The sequence below is a fragment of the Ailuropoda melanoleuca genome, chromosome 4 (assembly GCF_002007445.2).
Source record: "Ailuropoda melanoleuca isolate Jingjing chromosome 4, ASM200744v2, whole genome shotgun sequence".
NCBI classification, from domain to species: Eukaryota; Metazoa; Chordata; class Mammalia; order Carnivora; family Ursidae; genus Ailuropoda; species Ailuropoda melanoleuca.
The window spans coordinates 25,676,660-25,694,739 of record NC_048221.1 but is presented as its reverse complement, the minus strand read 5'-3'; the positions used below and the strand labels follow the sequence as shown (position 1 = coordinate 25,694,739).

General features: G+C 45.0%; 1 protein-coding gene across 3 annotated transcripts in view; it reads right to left on the bottom strand.

Annotated features, from left to right (window-relative positions):
• The window catches only part of KCTD6 (potassium channel tetramerization domain containing 6), a 39,086-nt gene that overhangs the window by 9,036 nt on the left and 11,970 nt on the right, over positions 1-18,080 (bottom strand). For 2 of the 3 annotated variants that reach the window (XM_034658555.1, XM_034658556.1), the window contains 4 exons: positions 6,224-6,371; positions 3,009-3,226; positions 1,496-1,592; positions 1,024-1,124 (listed from right to left, as the gene is read on the bottom strand). In XM_034658555.1, coding sequence (XP_034514446.1) covers positions 1,024-1,034 — 11 coding nt within the window. In that variant the 5' untranslated portion in view covers positions 1,035-1,124; positions 1,496-1,592; positions 3,009-3,226; positions 6,224-6,371. Of the gene's footprint in view, positions 1-1,023; positions 1,125-1,495; positions 1,593-3,008; positions 3,227-6,223; positions 6,372-18,080 lie in introns of those variants that run through there. The other variant, XM_034658554.1, reaches the window with a different exon arrangement.

Here is an 18,080-nt window from a genome sequence, read left to right as displayed (position 1 = left end):
TGAGCCCGCGCCCGGAGTTGCGGCTCCTGCCGCCCGGCGCAGGCGGCGCCTTCCTAGCAGAGTCGCGGCGCCACGAACGCGGGCGCCCCCTAACGGCGGCGCGGGCGGGAGGCCAGAGGGCCAAGAGGCCGAAGGAGCTCAGCGGCGCGCAGCCTGGGCGGAGTGGTCAGGCCCGCTCCGCCGCAGTCCCGAAGGCCCGCCCCGAAGCCGAAGGCCCGCCCCCGAGGCTCCGCCTCCGAAACACCGAGGCCCGGTCCAGAAACCCGCCCCTTCGTCCCGCCCCCGACCGCAGTTTGGAATCCGCCCAGCCCCAGGCAGCTTTCCCTGCGTCCTCGGACTCTGGTCCTCACAGCTGTTTCTCTTGTTTCACGAACACGTATAGGGCCCCAGCCATGTACAGCGGCCACCAAGACGGAACGGGGTCCTACTGAGAGGAGAAGAGAGGCAAGACCCAAGGAAACTGCAAAATAATGACAAGTTGTGATTCTAAGTCCTGGGAGGTACATGGTTGGAGGAATCCGAGAATAAGCGGAGGGGCCTCTGCCTCACACGAGGTGGTGGCCACAAAGACCTGGACGCCCGGCCTGTAGCCAGAGCACCTCGTGGCCTTGCCCTCCGTGGGGAAGCCACCCTGTGATAAGGTCACCCCATCTGGCCTGGTGAGCAGGGAAGGGAAGGGCAGCCAGGCCCGAAGGGTCGACATGGACAGCCAGGTGGGGAGAAGGGGAGAGCTGACTTCAGCAGAGAAAATGACCCGTGCAAAGGTCCTGAGGCCCGAAGAAGCTGGCCCTAGGTGAGCCTGGCGCTGGTATCGTCCTCACCACTAGGGAAGCAAAGGCGGCAGAGGCTAGGGAATTACCTAAAGTCTCAGATCTAATTAGTCGGCAACCATAGCCTCCTTCCAAATCCCTTTCTCTCCTGCTAACCAAGTCTCTGACCCCTTTCAGGCGGGACCAGGTAAATGATGTTGGTTTTGTCCTTTCCCCTTCACCACCAGGATAACCCCCGGCCTTAGGAACTCACCTGTTTTTCATGTCTGGATGTGCCTGAGTTGGCTCTGGGGTTTAACTTTTATCCTCATGATCATCACAGTCAAATCTGATAATTTGGTTTTTCTCTGAAAACTCAAATCGATAGGTTGAATGAATGGCATATGCTTCGTCAACGTGGTTGAGTGCTATATGATCATATTCAAAAAGACTAGATAAGGATACAGGGAAATGTGTATGAAACTAAGCTATGCACAAAATGGTATACGTGGTATAATTCTAATCTTATGTTTAAAAAACACAAATATACATACATGGAAATTTTGAAGAAAATATGTCAAATCATTGATCATAGTTCTCTAGGTAGTAGGATGGGAATGTTAGTGGTTTATTCTTTATGTACTTCTGAATTTTCTGCATTTTCTAGAATGCATTGGTATTGAATTTATAATCAGAAAATATAATGAGTTTTAGTTTTTATAAAAGGAAAACACTACCAAAATTACCCAACACTCCGATCTTCAGGACTGGGGGCCACCGAAAATCCAGGACTGACCCCTAGCTTGCTGATGTCCTTCAAGCAGTTATTTCCCTTTTCCTCAACTAGAAACAAAGGAATTAATTTTGTCAGTTTTTTTCTCAGAACTGTTCCTATCTCTTGAAATGTTAGTGCTATTATAAATTATATTTTCAAATGTACATGTTGTGATATATTGATGATTACTGAAATGTGGTTTTTTTTTTAATATAATAATCTTTTATCCAGCAAACTTGGACTCTTTTCTAGTTCTAATAAGCTTATAGCCTCTCTTGAATTTTCTGTTAAATAATCATAGAGTCTGCAAGTAATTACATTTGGTTTCTCCCTGTCCAGCCTTTACTTCCTGTTCTTGTTTTACTGCACTGACTCAAATCTTCAGTACAATGTTGAATAACAATGATGACAGTGGGCATTTCTAGCTTGTTCTTGACTGTCTCTAATATGTTACCCTTAAAAATAGTGTTTGTCGTAGATTTTTGATAGATACCTTTTATGAAGGTAAGGAAGCACTATTCTGCTTTATTGGGAATGGGTGCTGAATTTTATCAAACGTGAGATTTTTTTCCCCCTTATCCAATGGTGGATTTTATTATATTAAACCGCCCATGCATTCGTGGAATAAACACACGTTTGATGATGTGTTATCTTTTTCAATATAGTGCTGGATTGCATTTGCTAATATTTTATTTAGGGTTTTTGCCTCCATATCTTTGAACGAGATATGCCTGGTAATTTCCTCCCCTCTTCTCTCCTTGTCTGGTTTTGCTATCAATGTTACATGAGCTCACAAAATCAATTAAGGAATGGGTGTCTATTCACTATACAGCTTATATAAGAGTGCAATTTTCTATACTTCGGATCTTCTATAGGATTCTCCTGCAAACCATCTTGGTTTGGGAGTTGGGGGTGGAAAGTGTTTATACTGACACCCCAACCCACAATATTCAATCTGGCCTCAATCTCTCCACCTAAATAGCTCTTGTGGGGCCACCAGGAATCTCTTTGTTGCTGAATCCAAAAGAACCTCCTTAGATCTCCCCCCTCCCCCCGCCCCGTCAGGCCTCCCTGTACTGATGCTGGTGACCACTCCCTCCAGAAGACAGCCTCACCCCGGGCGCTGTTCTGGTTTCCCTCCTTCCTCTGCAGCTCTTCCTCTCGGAGTCACGGAGATGCCCCTCTTGTTTTACCTGCCCCTCCTGCCCAGGTTTCTGGCCAAGGTCATCCTCTCCTGTCTACCATCTCTGCGGACTGGCTCAGCCACCTCCACAGACTCCATTATTGTCTCTCAGTTAAAAGATGCCCAGATCCATTCCTCCAGCCCAAGCCTCGCTCCTGAACTCGACCCACACATGCTGCATATTCTGTGGCCCCTACCCTGTGCCAGGCACTGGGCTATGTGTTTTTGCCGAGTCCATTCTCTATGGCCACATAATAAATCATCCCCAAATGTAGGGGCTTAAGACATAAATACTTCTTACCTCACAGTTTCTATGGGTCAAGAATTTAGAAGCAGATTACGTAACAGATCTTACAGTCTAGATGTCAACTGCGGCTGCAGTCAGGGGAAGGCTGGGCTGCGGCCAGAGAAGCCACTTCCAAGATCACTCAGGTGGTTTTTAGCAGGAAGCAGTGGTCCCTCTTCATCTGAGCCTCTCCCGACAACATGGCAGCTGGGGTGTCCCCCAGCACCAGTGATCTAAGAAAGAAAAGACAGAAGCCACAATGTCTTTTATTTTTTATTTTTTCTAAGATTTTATTTATTTGAGAGAGAGAGAACATAAGCAGGGGAAGGGACAGAGAGAGAGGGAGAAGCAGGCTCCAAGGGATTTGATCCTAGGACCCTGAGATCATGACCTGAGCCGAAGACAGACGCTTAGCTGAGCCACCCCAGGTGCCCCGAGAAGCCACAATGTCTTTCATAACGTAGCCTTCAAAGTGACATACATGTCGTCGCTCTGTCTCGCAAACCACCCCATGACAGTGTGGGAGGGCACCACACCAGCATGTGAGTACTGGGAGGCCGGGATCACTGGGGTATCTTGGAGGCTGCTCAGCACACCCTTACAACTCTGAGGACAGACTTCCCACATCATCCCAGGGTACAGATGAGAAAACTGAGGCAAGGTGAAGGAAAGTCATTGAGAAGAGAGCTTTGAACACAACTCTGCAGGGCTCCCCCTGGTTCTCTCCTTCTGTACACCCTCCTCCAATGGCCCACCACCAATTTCTTCACCTTCTCCCTGTGCAAACCTGAACCCCGTCAATTTGCCACCCCCAAACCTCTCAAGTCCCCGGCTCAGAGCAGCAAGTGGTGCCACCGTCCTCCCATCTGTCCAAACCAGAAGCTTTGAGTCACGCCTGCTCCTCCCGCCCCCTCACTTCCCAGTGCCGGATAGCCCAGCCCTGCCAAGTCTTCCTCCTCAGTGCAGCCTGGATCCATCTCTCCTTCTCTCTCTTCATCTCCGCCACCATCGCGCAGGGCCAAGCCACTGACTTGTCTGCCCTGGACATCTGCAGGAGCCCCCTCCCTCATCACCCTCATTCTCTCTGCCCCCACACTACCCATCCGTCCTCTTCTCTCTGGCATGACTCACCTTTAAGAACACAAAGCTGGTTGTGTCACCCTGCCTGCTTTAAACTCCTTCAGTGGCTCCCATCGCTTTCAGGATCGAGCCCAAATTCCCTCCACTGTGATCTGGTCCCTGCTCACTTCTCCAGACTCTTCTTCTGACCCTCTTCTCCTCAGGGCCCCAGCCCCTCTGGCCACATTTCAGAATCCAGGACCCACTGTGAATTTTTTTACTTTGGGTCCTCCATTATGCCATTCCCTTAGTCTAGAACATTCTTCCCTCAGCCCTCAGCATGCCTGTCTCCTCATCCTTCAGCGTATTGTCATCTCCTGACCTCCCAGCCATGCTGATGTCCCCCAGCTGTAACTTCCACAGTGCCTGTCCTCTCTTCCCACCTCGCTGCCTCTCAGCTGAACCGTGAGCTCTCTGAGAGCGGAAGCTGTGTCCATCTGGCTCAGAAGAGCACCCTGTGTGAGCACAATGTGCCTGGCACTTAGTATATACTCAACAACTATGTGCCAGTTTGGTGCACTCTCTCCACTCCCTCCCTCCCCCCTTGCACTCCATATTCCGGCCCCTAGACAATGTTCAGTTCTTCCAGTGAAGCATGGAATCCCTCACCTCCAAGTCTTTGCACATACTGTTCCCTCTGCAGGAATGCTCTTTTCTCCTGTCCCTCTCTTTACTCAGCTGACTCCTATATCTTCATCAGGAAACTAGGCTTGCCAGATTTAGCAAATGAAAATACACCATGCCCAGTTAAATCTGGATCTCAGATAAATAACAAATAATTGTTTTAGGAAAATTATGTCATAAATATTGCATTAAATACAAGGGTCCTTCCTGGATTTCATCTGACAACCCCGAGCAGGAACCAGTGTGAGTTCCCTCCCTTTGGGAGATTTCCCTGGTCTCTACCCCTACCCTCTTAGGTCCGCTCACCCCCCAACACTTGGGCCCCCAAACCACACCCCTGCCTGCCCCCACTGAGCATACATTGAAATTGACCTAAAATGTGACCTCCTTGACAGAGAAGACAGTGTCTCAGTCTTCAAAGTGAGTTTTCACCTGGGACCACCCTGGCCACAGGAAATGGTCAGTAAGGTTTACTGAGTGGAGAAATGAAAGAGCGCAGAAGAGATGAAAGTAAACAAGATGGAAAAAGGAACCAGCAAAACTCGGCCCAAAACACAGGATGAATCTCTGGGATGATGGCTGCAGAGAGGCTCTCCTCTTTCCCACCCCACCTCTACCCCCTGCCCTGACTCTGTCACTTAAAGCCCCTACCCACCCACCCCCAGCTTCAGGGAGCCTTAGGGATGATGGAGCAGAAATACAAAAAGAAACAGTCTGTCCCTTCAGGGCTTTTTCCAAGACAGTCTCCTGAGCATTCAAATGGGAGGGCCTATAGGGTACAGTATAAGGGGTAGGGGGGGAGCCTTAAATTAGAAAGATGCTGTGAGGATCCCCTGGGTGGGGAGGTGCCCCCAAAGGTTGTGGGGTGCTGCTCCACTGGTCAGAGAGCTATTGAAGTCCAGCCAGACCACCTAGGGGCTACACCTACGCTCAGCCCACATGTGGCATTCCAATGACCTCCCACACCTCTCCCAAGCTGAGGACAATCCTTAGGGATCCCAGGAGGTAAGGGACCCTAGAGCAACCAACTGCATAGATTATCTGGACCCAAAACATTGCTGAGCTCTTTCCAACTACCCCTCCTGGAGAATTCAGAATAGCCAAGGAACTGGCCAGTGGAAAAATCCACTCCATCTGCCTGTCTTGCTGGTGGGCTCCTTCTCTTTTGTGTGTGTCTCTCCCTTTCTTGCCCTCAGTCCCATTTGGTCCTTGTACCACTGGTTTCACCGGCTCAGGTTCTCCTGGGGCTGCTGAAAGGCCTTCCTTAGCCTTTTGCTCACAGGCTGCCCCAATTGAGAAATACATTTCTAAACCCCTGTGGACCAGCCCCAGTCCCACTGCACGCGTGCCCCAGCCTCTAGGCCAGCCCTTCAGCACAAGTGAGCCTTGCAGCCAGTACTTTCCAATGACTCCCCCACTTCCAGCCATGGGGATGCTTTGCTAAGTTTGATGAGAGCATTTTTCCTTTTTATAAGGTTCCTAATTACCTATTATTTCTCATCTTCTCTTTAATCAGCTTCCAGAACTCTGCTAGCAGCTACAGAACCAGGGGGGAGGAATCTGGTTCTCACCAGTGTTGAGAGAGAGGCTTTGTGGTTGTCCTTGGATGTCACCATCCTCTTCACCATCATGACTCTGTAATTAGAGAGAATGGATCATTAGAGCAGGAATGAGCAGCTCTGGCTTCTGTCTTTAGTCCCATGAGTGTCTCAGCATGCCCCATCTGAGAATGTCATGGGCCTTGAGAGTCCGAAGGGAATGAAGCTGCCTGACCATCGCTTGGGCAGCTGGTGTGCAGCAGGCGAGATGACCCCGGATTCTGAGTTCTCATCCTCCCTGACAGCTCAGTGCTCTAAACGCCTGTCAATAACTCATATCAGGCCTTGGTTGTCTTCCCACCTCATTCCTAATCCAAACCACTTCCTCTGCATATGTTTGTTAGTTGAGCAAGAGTCCTATCTGCTTGCAAAGCACAGCTCTGCCTCTTTGGCTGGCCCTCCCAGGCTGGGTCTCTCCAGGTCCTATAGTCCCTCCTTCCTACCATAACCAAGGCCCCTCTTTCCATACATCTTCCTGCCCAGATGCCCACCCCCACCCTCAACCTAGTGAGGGGACATCCACACACCCAACCCACCCATCCGAATGCATCGCTTTTGTCAAGGAGTTTTTTGGGTGTCTGTCTTAAATATGGCTGTATTACATTTAGAGAGCTCCTATGTTTTACACAAGGTGCAAAAAACAAGATTGGTAGAGCTGCCATAGTGTGGGATCTATTAACGTTCCAGGAGCTTCTGAAATAAAAGGTCTGATTAAGAGGCAGGAATGCTATTTTAAACCTATTAAAATGTCCCGCAGGTTTCATGAGGAAGGTAGGGGTTCAAACACCTCAATGGCTAACAGTGGATCCATTGTTATCCCAGCAAAAAATGTGAGCATCACGTAGAGAAGTAACTATAGTAACCGCGTGAAGAGCCATGATTCGGGCTTCAGAATTCTGTTCCATGTGTCACTTATCTCCTGTCACTGACGTCAGGTCCCGAGACCTAGCGAGAAACACTGAGTGGGACCCCCAGCTTGCTCTCTGGCTGTCACCCACTGGCAGTGTGGGCTTGGACCCACTCAGGAGCCCCCAGCCTCAGTTTCCTCAACTGTAAAATGGTATAGGACAACTTCTTGGCAGGGTGGTTGAGACAATGGAATTAAAGGGTGAAAAACCCTGATAACGCAGTGCCTGGCCTGAAGTCGGCACACAATAAATTGGTAGCTCCTATTATAATAACTAATTGCTATACTGCTGATTTGGAAAGATAAATATAGAATTGAAACGCTGGCAGGCAGCAGGACTGGGCTGAGAGAGGGGACATTTTGAGGCTGACGATTTGATTGCTTTACCAAAAGGCCTCTTCAAACATCCATTTATTTTGGTTGCAAGTTGAATATTGTCCACATTGATAATTGCTATGAATAATTAAGAAACAGTGGCTTCCGCTGACATTCTTTTTTTTTTTTTTTAAAGATTTTATTTATTTATTTGACAGAGATAGAGACAGCCAGCGAGAGAGGGAACACAAGCAGGAGGAGTGGGAGAGGAAGAAGCAGGCTCATAGCAGAGGAGCCTGATGTGGGGCTCGATCCCATAACGCCGGGATCACTCCCTGAGCCGAAGGCAGACGCTTAACCGCTGTGCCACCCAGGCGCCCCTCCGCTGACATTCTTATAGCACTTGTGTGATTAGCCAAATATCTTTGTATAACCCCTTTTGCCCTAAGACACATAAAACCTAAACCCCTCACGTCATAAAATTAAATTGGCAGGATGATGTCATCACACAAAATAATAAACAGGAAAGTAACTCTTTATTGGGAAGTTATGGTGCCCCCCCCAATCTTGGCTGATTTTTTTTTTCCTTTTCTCTCTCTCTTTTTAGTCAATTTTGTTACTGGGGTATAATGTTCACATGGGAAGGTACACAAAGCATAAATAAATGGCTTGATGAATTTTCACAAAGTGAGAACACACTTGTTACCAAAACCCAGATCAAGGAAAAAAACTTCACCAGGACTCCAGAAGCCCCCACTCAGGATCCCTCATGGTTGATCATTTCTTTTCTTTTTCTCCTCCTCCTCCTCCTTCTTTAAGATATAATTTACAAACCATAGGATGTATGCATTTGAAATACACAGGTTGATGAAATTGTCTAAATTCATACGGATGTACAACCATCCCAACATCCAGTCTTAGAATTCTTCCAGCATTCCCAACACTTCCCTGGTTCCCGTTCAAGATCAGTCCCCACTTCAGTCCCGAGCCCCAGGCAACCACTGATCACCTTCCTGTCTCTAGTTTTGTCTTTCTTAAATGTTCATATAAGTAGAAGAACGCAACAGTAAACATACCAGAGCAGTTTTGTGTGTGTGTGTGTTATGACTGTTTTTTTATCCTAAAATCTATAGATGTAAATACGGCAAGATTAGTGTTTCCCAAGTGTGCCCCATGAAATAACTTTAGGCGGCACATAGACAACTATCTGATATCTTAATTGTGTATTTTTTCTAAGATATATGGAAATAACTAGCACAGCAAGCCACTGGTGTCACAGACACTATTTCTTAGATATAGAACAGATTTAATAACTAATCAATTTAAGGAACCGTATTAGTAATAACACAGTAAATAGATAACATAGAAATTGTAAAGTTCAGTGCAAATGATTGAAGCCAGTAAAATCGTGACCTAAATTAAGAAAGAGAAATCATTTCTGTGAGCCCTGAAATTCTCTGCATGGTAATCAATATACAGCTTTTTAAAAATATTATTCAGAATTTTAAGACCATTCAGGTGTTTTATTGACCATTCCAACATTTTTTTTAAGTAATCTCTACACCTAACATGGGGCTTGAACCCACGACCCCGAGACCAAAAGTCAACATGCTCTATGATGAGCCAGCCAGGAACACCTAATTCTGACACTTTTTATTCCGTGCCTTCTATGTGCTAGGTGCTTGATAAATGTTCATTTAGAGATTCTAGTCAAGCTGCTTTCTGTATTTACATCATAAATATATTTTTAAAGGAATATGATGATTTAAACACAGTAACACACGGGAGAGTATGGTTATGCGCTCGCACGCAGGAGTTGTCCCAAAGGTTCTGGGCTGACAAGATCCAGAATTGAGAAAAGGGAGAGAAGGCGTGTTTGGATGATGAGGGATTTGGCCACGTGAGGGGGAATTTAGACAGGCAGAGGAGATGAGAGGACAGTTCTGCAAAAGCAGAAGCAGAGCAGAGGCTGAGGAATAGCTGGAAAACTTTCATCTTTACCACCACTGGCAAACCATTGAACCAACCCTCCCACCTCTGGATACGTCTTCTTACTATCTGTGCCAACTTGGGTCAGCATTTTCCTTGCAACTGAAACTATCCTATCTATACATTGTCATTAAGCTTCATTGTAAACATGAATTCCTAAATCGACTGAAAAGAGGTGGGGCACCTGACTGGGTCAGTCAGTAGAGCATGTTAACCCTTGATCTCAGGGCCATGAGTTCAAGCCCCATGTTGGGTGTAGAACTTTCTTTAAAAATAACAATAAGTAAATAAAATAAAGGGATGGCATCCTTAAAGAGTTTTCAGGAGGGCCTTAAGTTTAAGTTTAAATTGATTAGGAAACTCTGAATGTTGATTTAATTAGCAAAGATAGGGGGCGCCTGGGTGGCGTAGTCGTTGAGCGTCTGCCTTTGGCTCAGGGCGTGATCCCAGCGTTCGGGGGTCGAGTCCCACATCGGGCTCCTCCACTGGGAGCCTGATTCTTCCTCTCCCACTCCCCTGCTGTGTTCCCTCTCTCGCTGGCTGTCTCTCTGTCACATAAATAAATAAAATCTTTAAAAAAAATAATTAGCAAAGATAGGAACTTGAGGTTGAGTGCCTACAATTATGTACACTCTTAATAATCCAAAGGTAGCTTTTATTACTGCTCTCTTTTTATGGACATTTTGTGGAGCCTCAAGAGGTATGCAAACCAGCTCAGGTCACACAAATAGCAAGTGTCTGAGCCAGGATTTAAGAGCCAGGTAGGATTTAAAAGCCAGGTCTGATTTAAAAGCCAGGTCTGACTTGCCAAACCCTACAGGGCATCCCATCCCGATGGAGTTTGGATGGGAGCTGGGAAGTCAAAACAAAGGAAGAGTTGAAGGAGTCTCAGTAGGCAAACAATCAGAAATTTAAGCAGAACTAGAAGGGTTGGTGTTTTGTTTTACCTTGTTTTGTTTTGTTTTTCAGTAAACTCTACCCCCAACATGGGGCTTGAACTCACAACTCCAAGATCAGGATCACTCTACCAACTGAGCCAGCCAGGTGCCCCTGAAAGGTTTTTCGTTATCTTTTGGATAAGACAATGCTGCCAGCAACCTCTCACTTTTTCTGCCACATCTGAACCAGACACAAAAGTATTTGAAAATGCAAAATTGCTTATGAGATGTACAATTCAAAAAGTATTTATTGAGCTGGAGTAACTGCTAAGTGCTGTTTTATAGTCCCACTGAGAGAAGGGCTGGACTATAGTACAAACTCTATGAAAAAAAATTTTCAAACACCACACTAGACTTACAGGTCTGACATTTTTTCGAAAGCAGCTAAGATGCACTGGCTTTAGTGTCAGAAGACAGATCCAAATCCCAGTTCTCCTACTACTTGCTGTGTGACCTTGAGCAGGTTTCTTATCTTGCTGAGCCTCAGTTTTCTGATCTTTAAAATGGAAATAATAATAGTACCTAGTTCAGGGGTGCCTGGGTGGCTTAGTCAGTAAGTGTCTGCCTTCGGCTCAGGTCATGATCTCGGGTCCTGGGATCAAGCCCCACATCAGGCTCCCTGATCAGCGGGGAGTCTGCTTCTCCCTCTCCCTCCCCCTCTGCCCTTCCCCCTCTCCACTCATGGGCACTCTCTCTTCTAAATAAATAAATTTAAAAAATAGTACTTAGTTCAAAAGGTAAGTATGGTGATTAAATCAGATAATGCTGGGTTCAGAACTTACTCAACAGAGGTTAGAGAATATTACTTTTTGTCATTTTGCTATTCCTCTTGAAAAAATAAGTGCTTATAATCTCTCGTGTACAAACACAGAGCTGGAGCAAAGGGGGAGCTGGCTGCCAGCCTGGATTATGCAGGTGGGTGTTAATCCACACTGTTGGTTCTTCCTGTATCTTCCTTTCTCCTTTCCTCCTATTCAAGAAAGGAGCTGATTCCTGTGGAAGGTGGTGCAGCCAGCCACAGGGACAACCTCAGAAAGATTCCTGGGGCCCAATAATGTCAAGAAGGGAGCAGAGAACCCTGGAGCCACAGGGGCCAGGTGGATAGACCTACCCTCAACCCACCATGTGACTGATGACCCAGAGCCAGAGTCATCCCTGTCCCTCACCCTGGCCTTCCTTAAACCCTCAGCACAGTGTGATACTCAGTATGTGTTAATGAGGAGTGGGGGGTAAGTGCCCAGGAAAGACTGCAGTTAGAGATTTTACAGCAGCTAAGAAAGGGGGAGGCCGGCACTGAGTGGAGTTCTAGGAAAGAAAGCCTTATTCCTTGTCCACCTGAGCCGTAGACTGAGAGTCATACAAACTACAGCAAGAAGAATTCAGAGTTGCTTGTTCCTAGGACTTTGGGGTGGATACAAGGTCCACAGATTCCAGCAAGGAATAGAAAAGAAGGCAAACCTGTAATCGCCACTACAAACCCATCATCTGTTGGCCAGCATGGTGGTGGCAACTATCCAGAGGTCTTTGGTCTGGGTTTGAGCACAAACAAGAAAGCAAATGAGGGAGGGGAGGAACACATAAACACACCTGGCAGAAAACTGCTACCATTCACAGCCTTTCCCACCCAGTTCTCATTAAATCCCGAGATTTCGGTTTGCAGCTAGGGTTTAGCAATTAAAGCTGTTATGTTGCAACACCTTTCTGGTTTAAAGTGGTGAAGGCATAAGGCCTGTGAATTTGTGGATTTGATACCACAGCCTTCTGTGCAAACAGGTGACTCACTCTGCCCCTCCAAGGCGGGGGGAAGAAGCCAGCTCTGGTTTCACCATTAGCCCCCCAAAGCCCCGCTGTGAATGTCAGTTCTTTCCCAGAAGCAAATTGAACCACCAAATCTCTTTAAATCAGTGCTGACAGCCTAAACCCGAGTTTATGAAGCTGCAGGCCACGGAGGAGGCCCTCGGCTCCGGGGTTGCACCCTGTGGGGTGACTGCATCTGACTCAAATGAACCAGAGCCTAGATTTCACTGTTTTCATCACCTTAACATTTACATTCGGAGAGCCTGGGGAAACGGATCTTTGAGACAGAATATTAACCTTTGCTATCGCAAAGTCTTGGCTGTCTTTAAGCCTCTAACAAAAAATGGTACTCCTTATATCCATTCTAGCCTCGAGCCTACTGGAAAGGTCAAAACATGGGAGGAGCTCTGACAGCAGTGAAATCTCAGGAAATCTTGGAGCTTACAGGGACTGTAGTGACCATCTAAAGTCCACTCTGGTTCTTTATGCATGAGTAAACTCAAGCTGAGGGGGGAGTTACAGAACTTTTGCAAAGTCACATTACTGGATGGTCAATGAACTGTGACTGGAAATCACATTACCTGACTATTCATTCACTATAATAACATCTGTTGGTTCCTACACTTGACCCTTGAGCAATGCATGCATGGGTTAGGGGCAGTGCCTCCTGTGCAGTTGAAAATCTGAGTATAACTTTTGACTCCCCCCAAATTTACTAACAGCCTACTGTTGACAGAAGCCTTACTGGTAACATAAAATCAATTCAACAGATTCTGTTATATAAATACATATATAAATATATGTACTGTATTCTTACAACAAAGTAAGCTACAAAAAAGAAAATGTTAAGAAAATCATGAGAAGATACATTTATAGTATTGTGCTGTATTTACAGAAAAAAAAATCCACATGTAAATGAAATTGAACCTGAACATTCAGTTCATGCCCATGTTGTTCAAGGGTCAATTGTATTTGGAGACCTCTGTGGTTGTGCAAGTCACAGTGGGGAATGGGCCTCAACTTCCCCTATGGAAGTCAGAGAGGCCCCAAATCCCTCTCCCACTTCCTGGAAGCAGGGAGATAACCTAAGCTCCTCCAACAGGACACTCTCACCCAGCCCTATGATAGTGTCCAACCTGCCTATGGCCACCATGTTGGTTCTGCCCCAGGAGCAGACTACTCTGAGCAGAGCCATGTGTCCTAATGATAAATTTACCTGGCGATCAGTTCACTCATTGACCAGTTTGCATTATGAACAGTTTATCAAAAATTCAAGCTTCTTTTGAGTATTTTTGCATTCCTCTGGCTGTCATGTCTTGGATTTTGTTTTGTTTTGTGGCCACCTTTTTTGGCATTTTTACGGATTTAAAATTTTAATTTCCTCTAAAGGTTTTTTCCCCTGCTAAATTGTGTGTGTGTGTGACAGAGAGAGAGAGAGAGAGAGCACTCTACACCCAATGTGGGGCTTGAACTCATGACCCCAAGATCAAGAATCTCATACTCTACCGACTGAGCCAGCCAGGTGCCCTGTAAATCTTGTATTTCTGATTTAGTATTTATGAAATGTGTCACCTTTTATAAACAATAAAATTGTTTACTCTTGTGGGAGTCTTTTAATAGCATATGAACCTTCCAACACACTGTAAGGGACTTTTTTTTTTACAAGTTTGTATAGACTCTTTCTTCAAAGTTGTGAGCTCACAGCAAAAGACCCTTACTGAATCTGATATTCAAGGCATTGAACTCAGAATAATCCTAAGGTTTTTTTTTTTTTTTTTTTTTTAAAGATTTTATTTATTTATTCGACAGAGAGAGACAGCCAGGGAGAGAGGGAACACAAGCAGGGGAAGTGGGAGAGGAAGAAGCAGGCTCATAGCAGAAGAGCCTGATGTGGGGGCTCGATCCCATAACGCTGGGATCACGCCCTGAGCCGAAGGCAGACGCTTAACCGCTGTGCCACCCAGGCGCCCCAGAATAATCCTAAGTTTTAAGCACAAAACAGAGCGCCCTTGGTCAGCAATTGATTTGACTTTAGCAATGAGATGAGACCAGCACAGCTCCTAACAATTAATAATAATTAATGTCTGACTACAATGAATAAGAATATACCACAGCAAATGTGTAAAACTGGGTTCATATTCCATTCAAGTCCATAAATAAGTATTGAGTTTGACTATAATAATAAAACAACTAACATTTCTCAATGGCCAGCTGCACGCCAAAGGCCAGGTTGAACACTATACTTTTTTTTTTTTAACTGTCCACAGTATTTATTACTTGTATTTTTTATCAAGAGAAACTATTCCATAACCCAGTATTCATGTTTCATAGTTCAGGAACACAAGTCAGTGAGTTCCATGGAACTCAACCCGCAGAAGTTCTTTACATTCCGAGATAACTCTGCACTAGGAAAGATTCAGATCTTCTTCATCTCCTCAAAATCTTTCATGGAATCATAATTTCTGTAGAAATCTGCATATCCCTTCTTTCTTGGTCTAGCCACAGCAAACTTATAGAAAGCTGCAACCTCCAGGAATACAGCAAATGCTCCAACAAAATGAAACCGCAGACACTTGACCGGAAGGCCTTGCATCGGAGGTTTTGTCAAAACACTGGAAGTCATAGTGGTCATTCTTCTCAACAGTAGCCTCAAACCCAGCGTCCTTCCTAACTGATACCTGAACACTGTACTTACGTTTTCTCTTTGAGTCGTACTCCCTGAAGGCAGGGCTTCCTCCTTGTTCACTACTATATCCTCAGCCATCCTAGAGCAGACACGCAATGGCCCTGTTGGCTGGTCCTGTTTATTATTTATCATCTCAAATGTAAAGGTGAGGAAATTCAAGTTCAAGAGTTGTTATTTGTCCAAGGATGTCAGGAAGGGCAGCATGACCCTGGCGCCTGCACTCCTCACACAGAGGAATGCGATCTCACCCGTGTACTCTTAACAATGAAAGCCTGAAGGGTGGGGTGAGGGTGGATAGACTACTCAAAAGTTTTAATGATGTTTAGTGCTGGGGATCTGGGGACAGGGTGTATAGGTATAGAGGTCCCTGGGAGGGTATGGTTCTAACATGACTCTCGAAAGTCTCTACATGACTGTTAGTGGGGGTAGAATATTCCAGAAAAAGCCCAAGCTTCCTGGGGAGCCTTATAGGGCACAATGCAAGCAGGGGTCAGAGGTCAGGCCTATACCCAGGTAGCCTGTGCCAAGTGTTGTGGCTTTCCAACAAAAGGTTAGCTTGATGGCAAGGGAAGAGTCATTCTGAAAAGCTGACACAATAAACATGGGACTTTATAGGCCAGCAGAGAGACTAGTTTTCACCTCTCTTTTTTTCTTCACCTAATATATATTAAATTTATTTTCTCTAGAAATTAAGTGTCTCAGGTTCTCCTGTGCGTTTGGCCTAGTGCCATGTACTAACAGCAGTCAATAATATTTTGTATAACAGAAAACTGTGGTTGGGAATGTAAAATGGTACAGCACTCTGGAAAATGATTTGGCAGTTTCTAGAAAACTAAGCATACACTTATCCTACAACCCAGCAGTTGCAGTCCTGGGCATTTATCCCAGAGGAATGAAAACTTATGTTCACACAAAAACCTGTACATGCTTGTACACAGTAGCTTTATTTGTAATAACACCAAACTGGAAACAGCCAAAATGCCCTATGACAGGTGACTGATTAAACCAACTGTGGTACACCCATACTGCATGGAATAATATTTAACCGTGAAAAGAACAAACTGCTGATACAGGCAAAAACTTGGATGGATCTCAAGGGCATTGTGCTAAGTGGAAAAAACAACAACAACAACAAACCTCCAATCTCCTGCTGTAGGATTCCATTTATATAAAATTCTCAAAATTGGGCACCTGGGTGGCTCAGTTGGTTAAGTGTCTGCCTTCAGCTCAGGTGATGATCTCAGGGTCCTGGGATCGACCCCTGCATCGGGCTCCCTACTCAGCAGGGAGTCTGCTTCTCCCTCTCCCTCTGCTGCTCCCCCTGCTTGTGCTCTCTCTCTCTCTATCAAATTAACAAATAAATAAAATCTTTAAAAATAAATAAATAAGTAAATAAATAAAATTCTCAAAATGACAAAATTTTAGGAGACCTGATTAGTAGTTACCAGGGGAAGGGAAGTGTGGGTGTGACTATAATAGGGTAGCACTAGGGAGATCTTTGCAGTGACAGCACAGTTCTGGTGGTTACTCAATTCTACACAGGTGGTAAAAGAGCATATGCACACATCGTACCAATGTCAGTGTCCTGGTTTTGATATGGTACTGTAGTTCCCGGAGCCGTAACCATTGGGCGAAACCAGATGAAGGGTTCAAGGACCTCTCTGTACTATCTTTGCAACTTCCTGTGAATATATAATTACTTCAAAATAGAAAGTTTTAAAAAAAGAAAGAAAACTATGGTTGAAAGCATCACCTGATTTCTCAAATTTCCCTTCTACACCACTCTGAAGAAATTTTAGTCAAGTGGAAGGATGGATATGCCTCTCATATAGAGAAGTCTTCTTTATTCCTTTTACAGCTTCATAATACTAGTTCCATTTCTGTACCACATATATTTTTTCATCTAAACCCTGAATGTTTATTTCCATCTTTTGCTATTGTAAATAGTCATTATACTATTATAAATAGCTACCACGAATCACCTTATACATAAATTTCACCCATTTCTTCTATGACTATGTTTGCAGTACAAATTCTTTGAAGCGGCAAAACTGGTTTTCTTAACAACTATGCTGTATTGCTCTATTTATTCTGCATTTTAAGCAACATATAAACTTTTTTCAAGAAGCCTCATTTCCGAAAATAGATATTTGTGCATACATTCTTAATGGCAAAAGTTTTTAGTCTACTTCAAGCTGTACGTATTTGACATTAATAAAACGTTTCTATTTGATTAACTTCAGCTAGTCATTTATCTATTGGTGTTGATTTAAATACATTTAAAAAATACTCATTTATTAGGGAGAGAGAGCGAGCACAAGTTGGAGGAAGGGCAGAGGGAAAAGGTGAAGTGGACTTTCCGCTGAGCAGAGAAATCTCCATGCCTGGAAGGGCCCGATCCCAGGACCCTAGGATCACAACCTGAGCTGAAGGCAGACGTTTAACTGAGCCACCCAGGTGCCCCTTAAATACATTTTTTAAAAAGAGTTTGTTTATTTATTTATTTATTTATTTGAGAGACAGAGTGAGAGCGAGAGACAGTGAGAGAGCACAAGCTGGGGGAGTGGCAGAGGGAAAGGGAGAAGTGGGCTCCTCACTGAGTAGGGAGCCCCAGGTGGGGCTCAATCCCAGGACCCTGAGATCATGAACTGAGCTGAAGGCAGACGTTTAACTGAACCACCCAGGCGCCCCTTGAATACATTTTCTTAAAGATTTTCTTTTAAGTAATCTCTATACCAATGTGGGGCTTGAACCAACTACCCCCAGACCAAGAATCGCGTGCTCTAGGGACTGTGCCAGTCAGGCGCCCCAATTTAAATGCATTTTTAAAGTTATACACTCACTTTTATAATACAGTTCATTTTTATACAGATCCAGAGAAAATGTGAAATCCTGTCTACCTCAATATAACTACTACACATAGAGTAAGACTGGTATTATTAATTCAGAGACATCTTGCAACCCAGTATTATAAATAGGTTGTAATGTATTAAACAAAATGGCTTCCCTTTAGCCAAAAAACCTTTTTTTAATTTATTTTATTTATTTATTTTTTTAAAATCTAGTCAAGTAATCAGCATCAAAATGTTTAGGATGCTATGCCGCGCCTGGGAA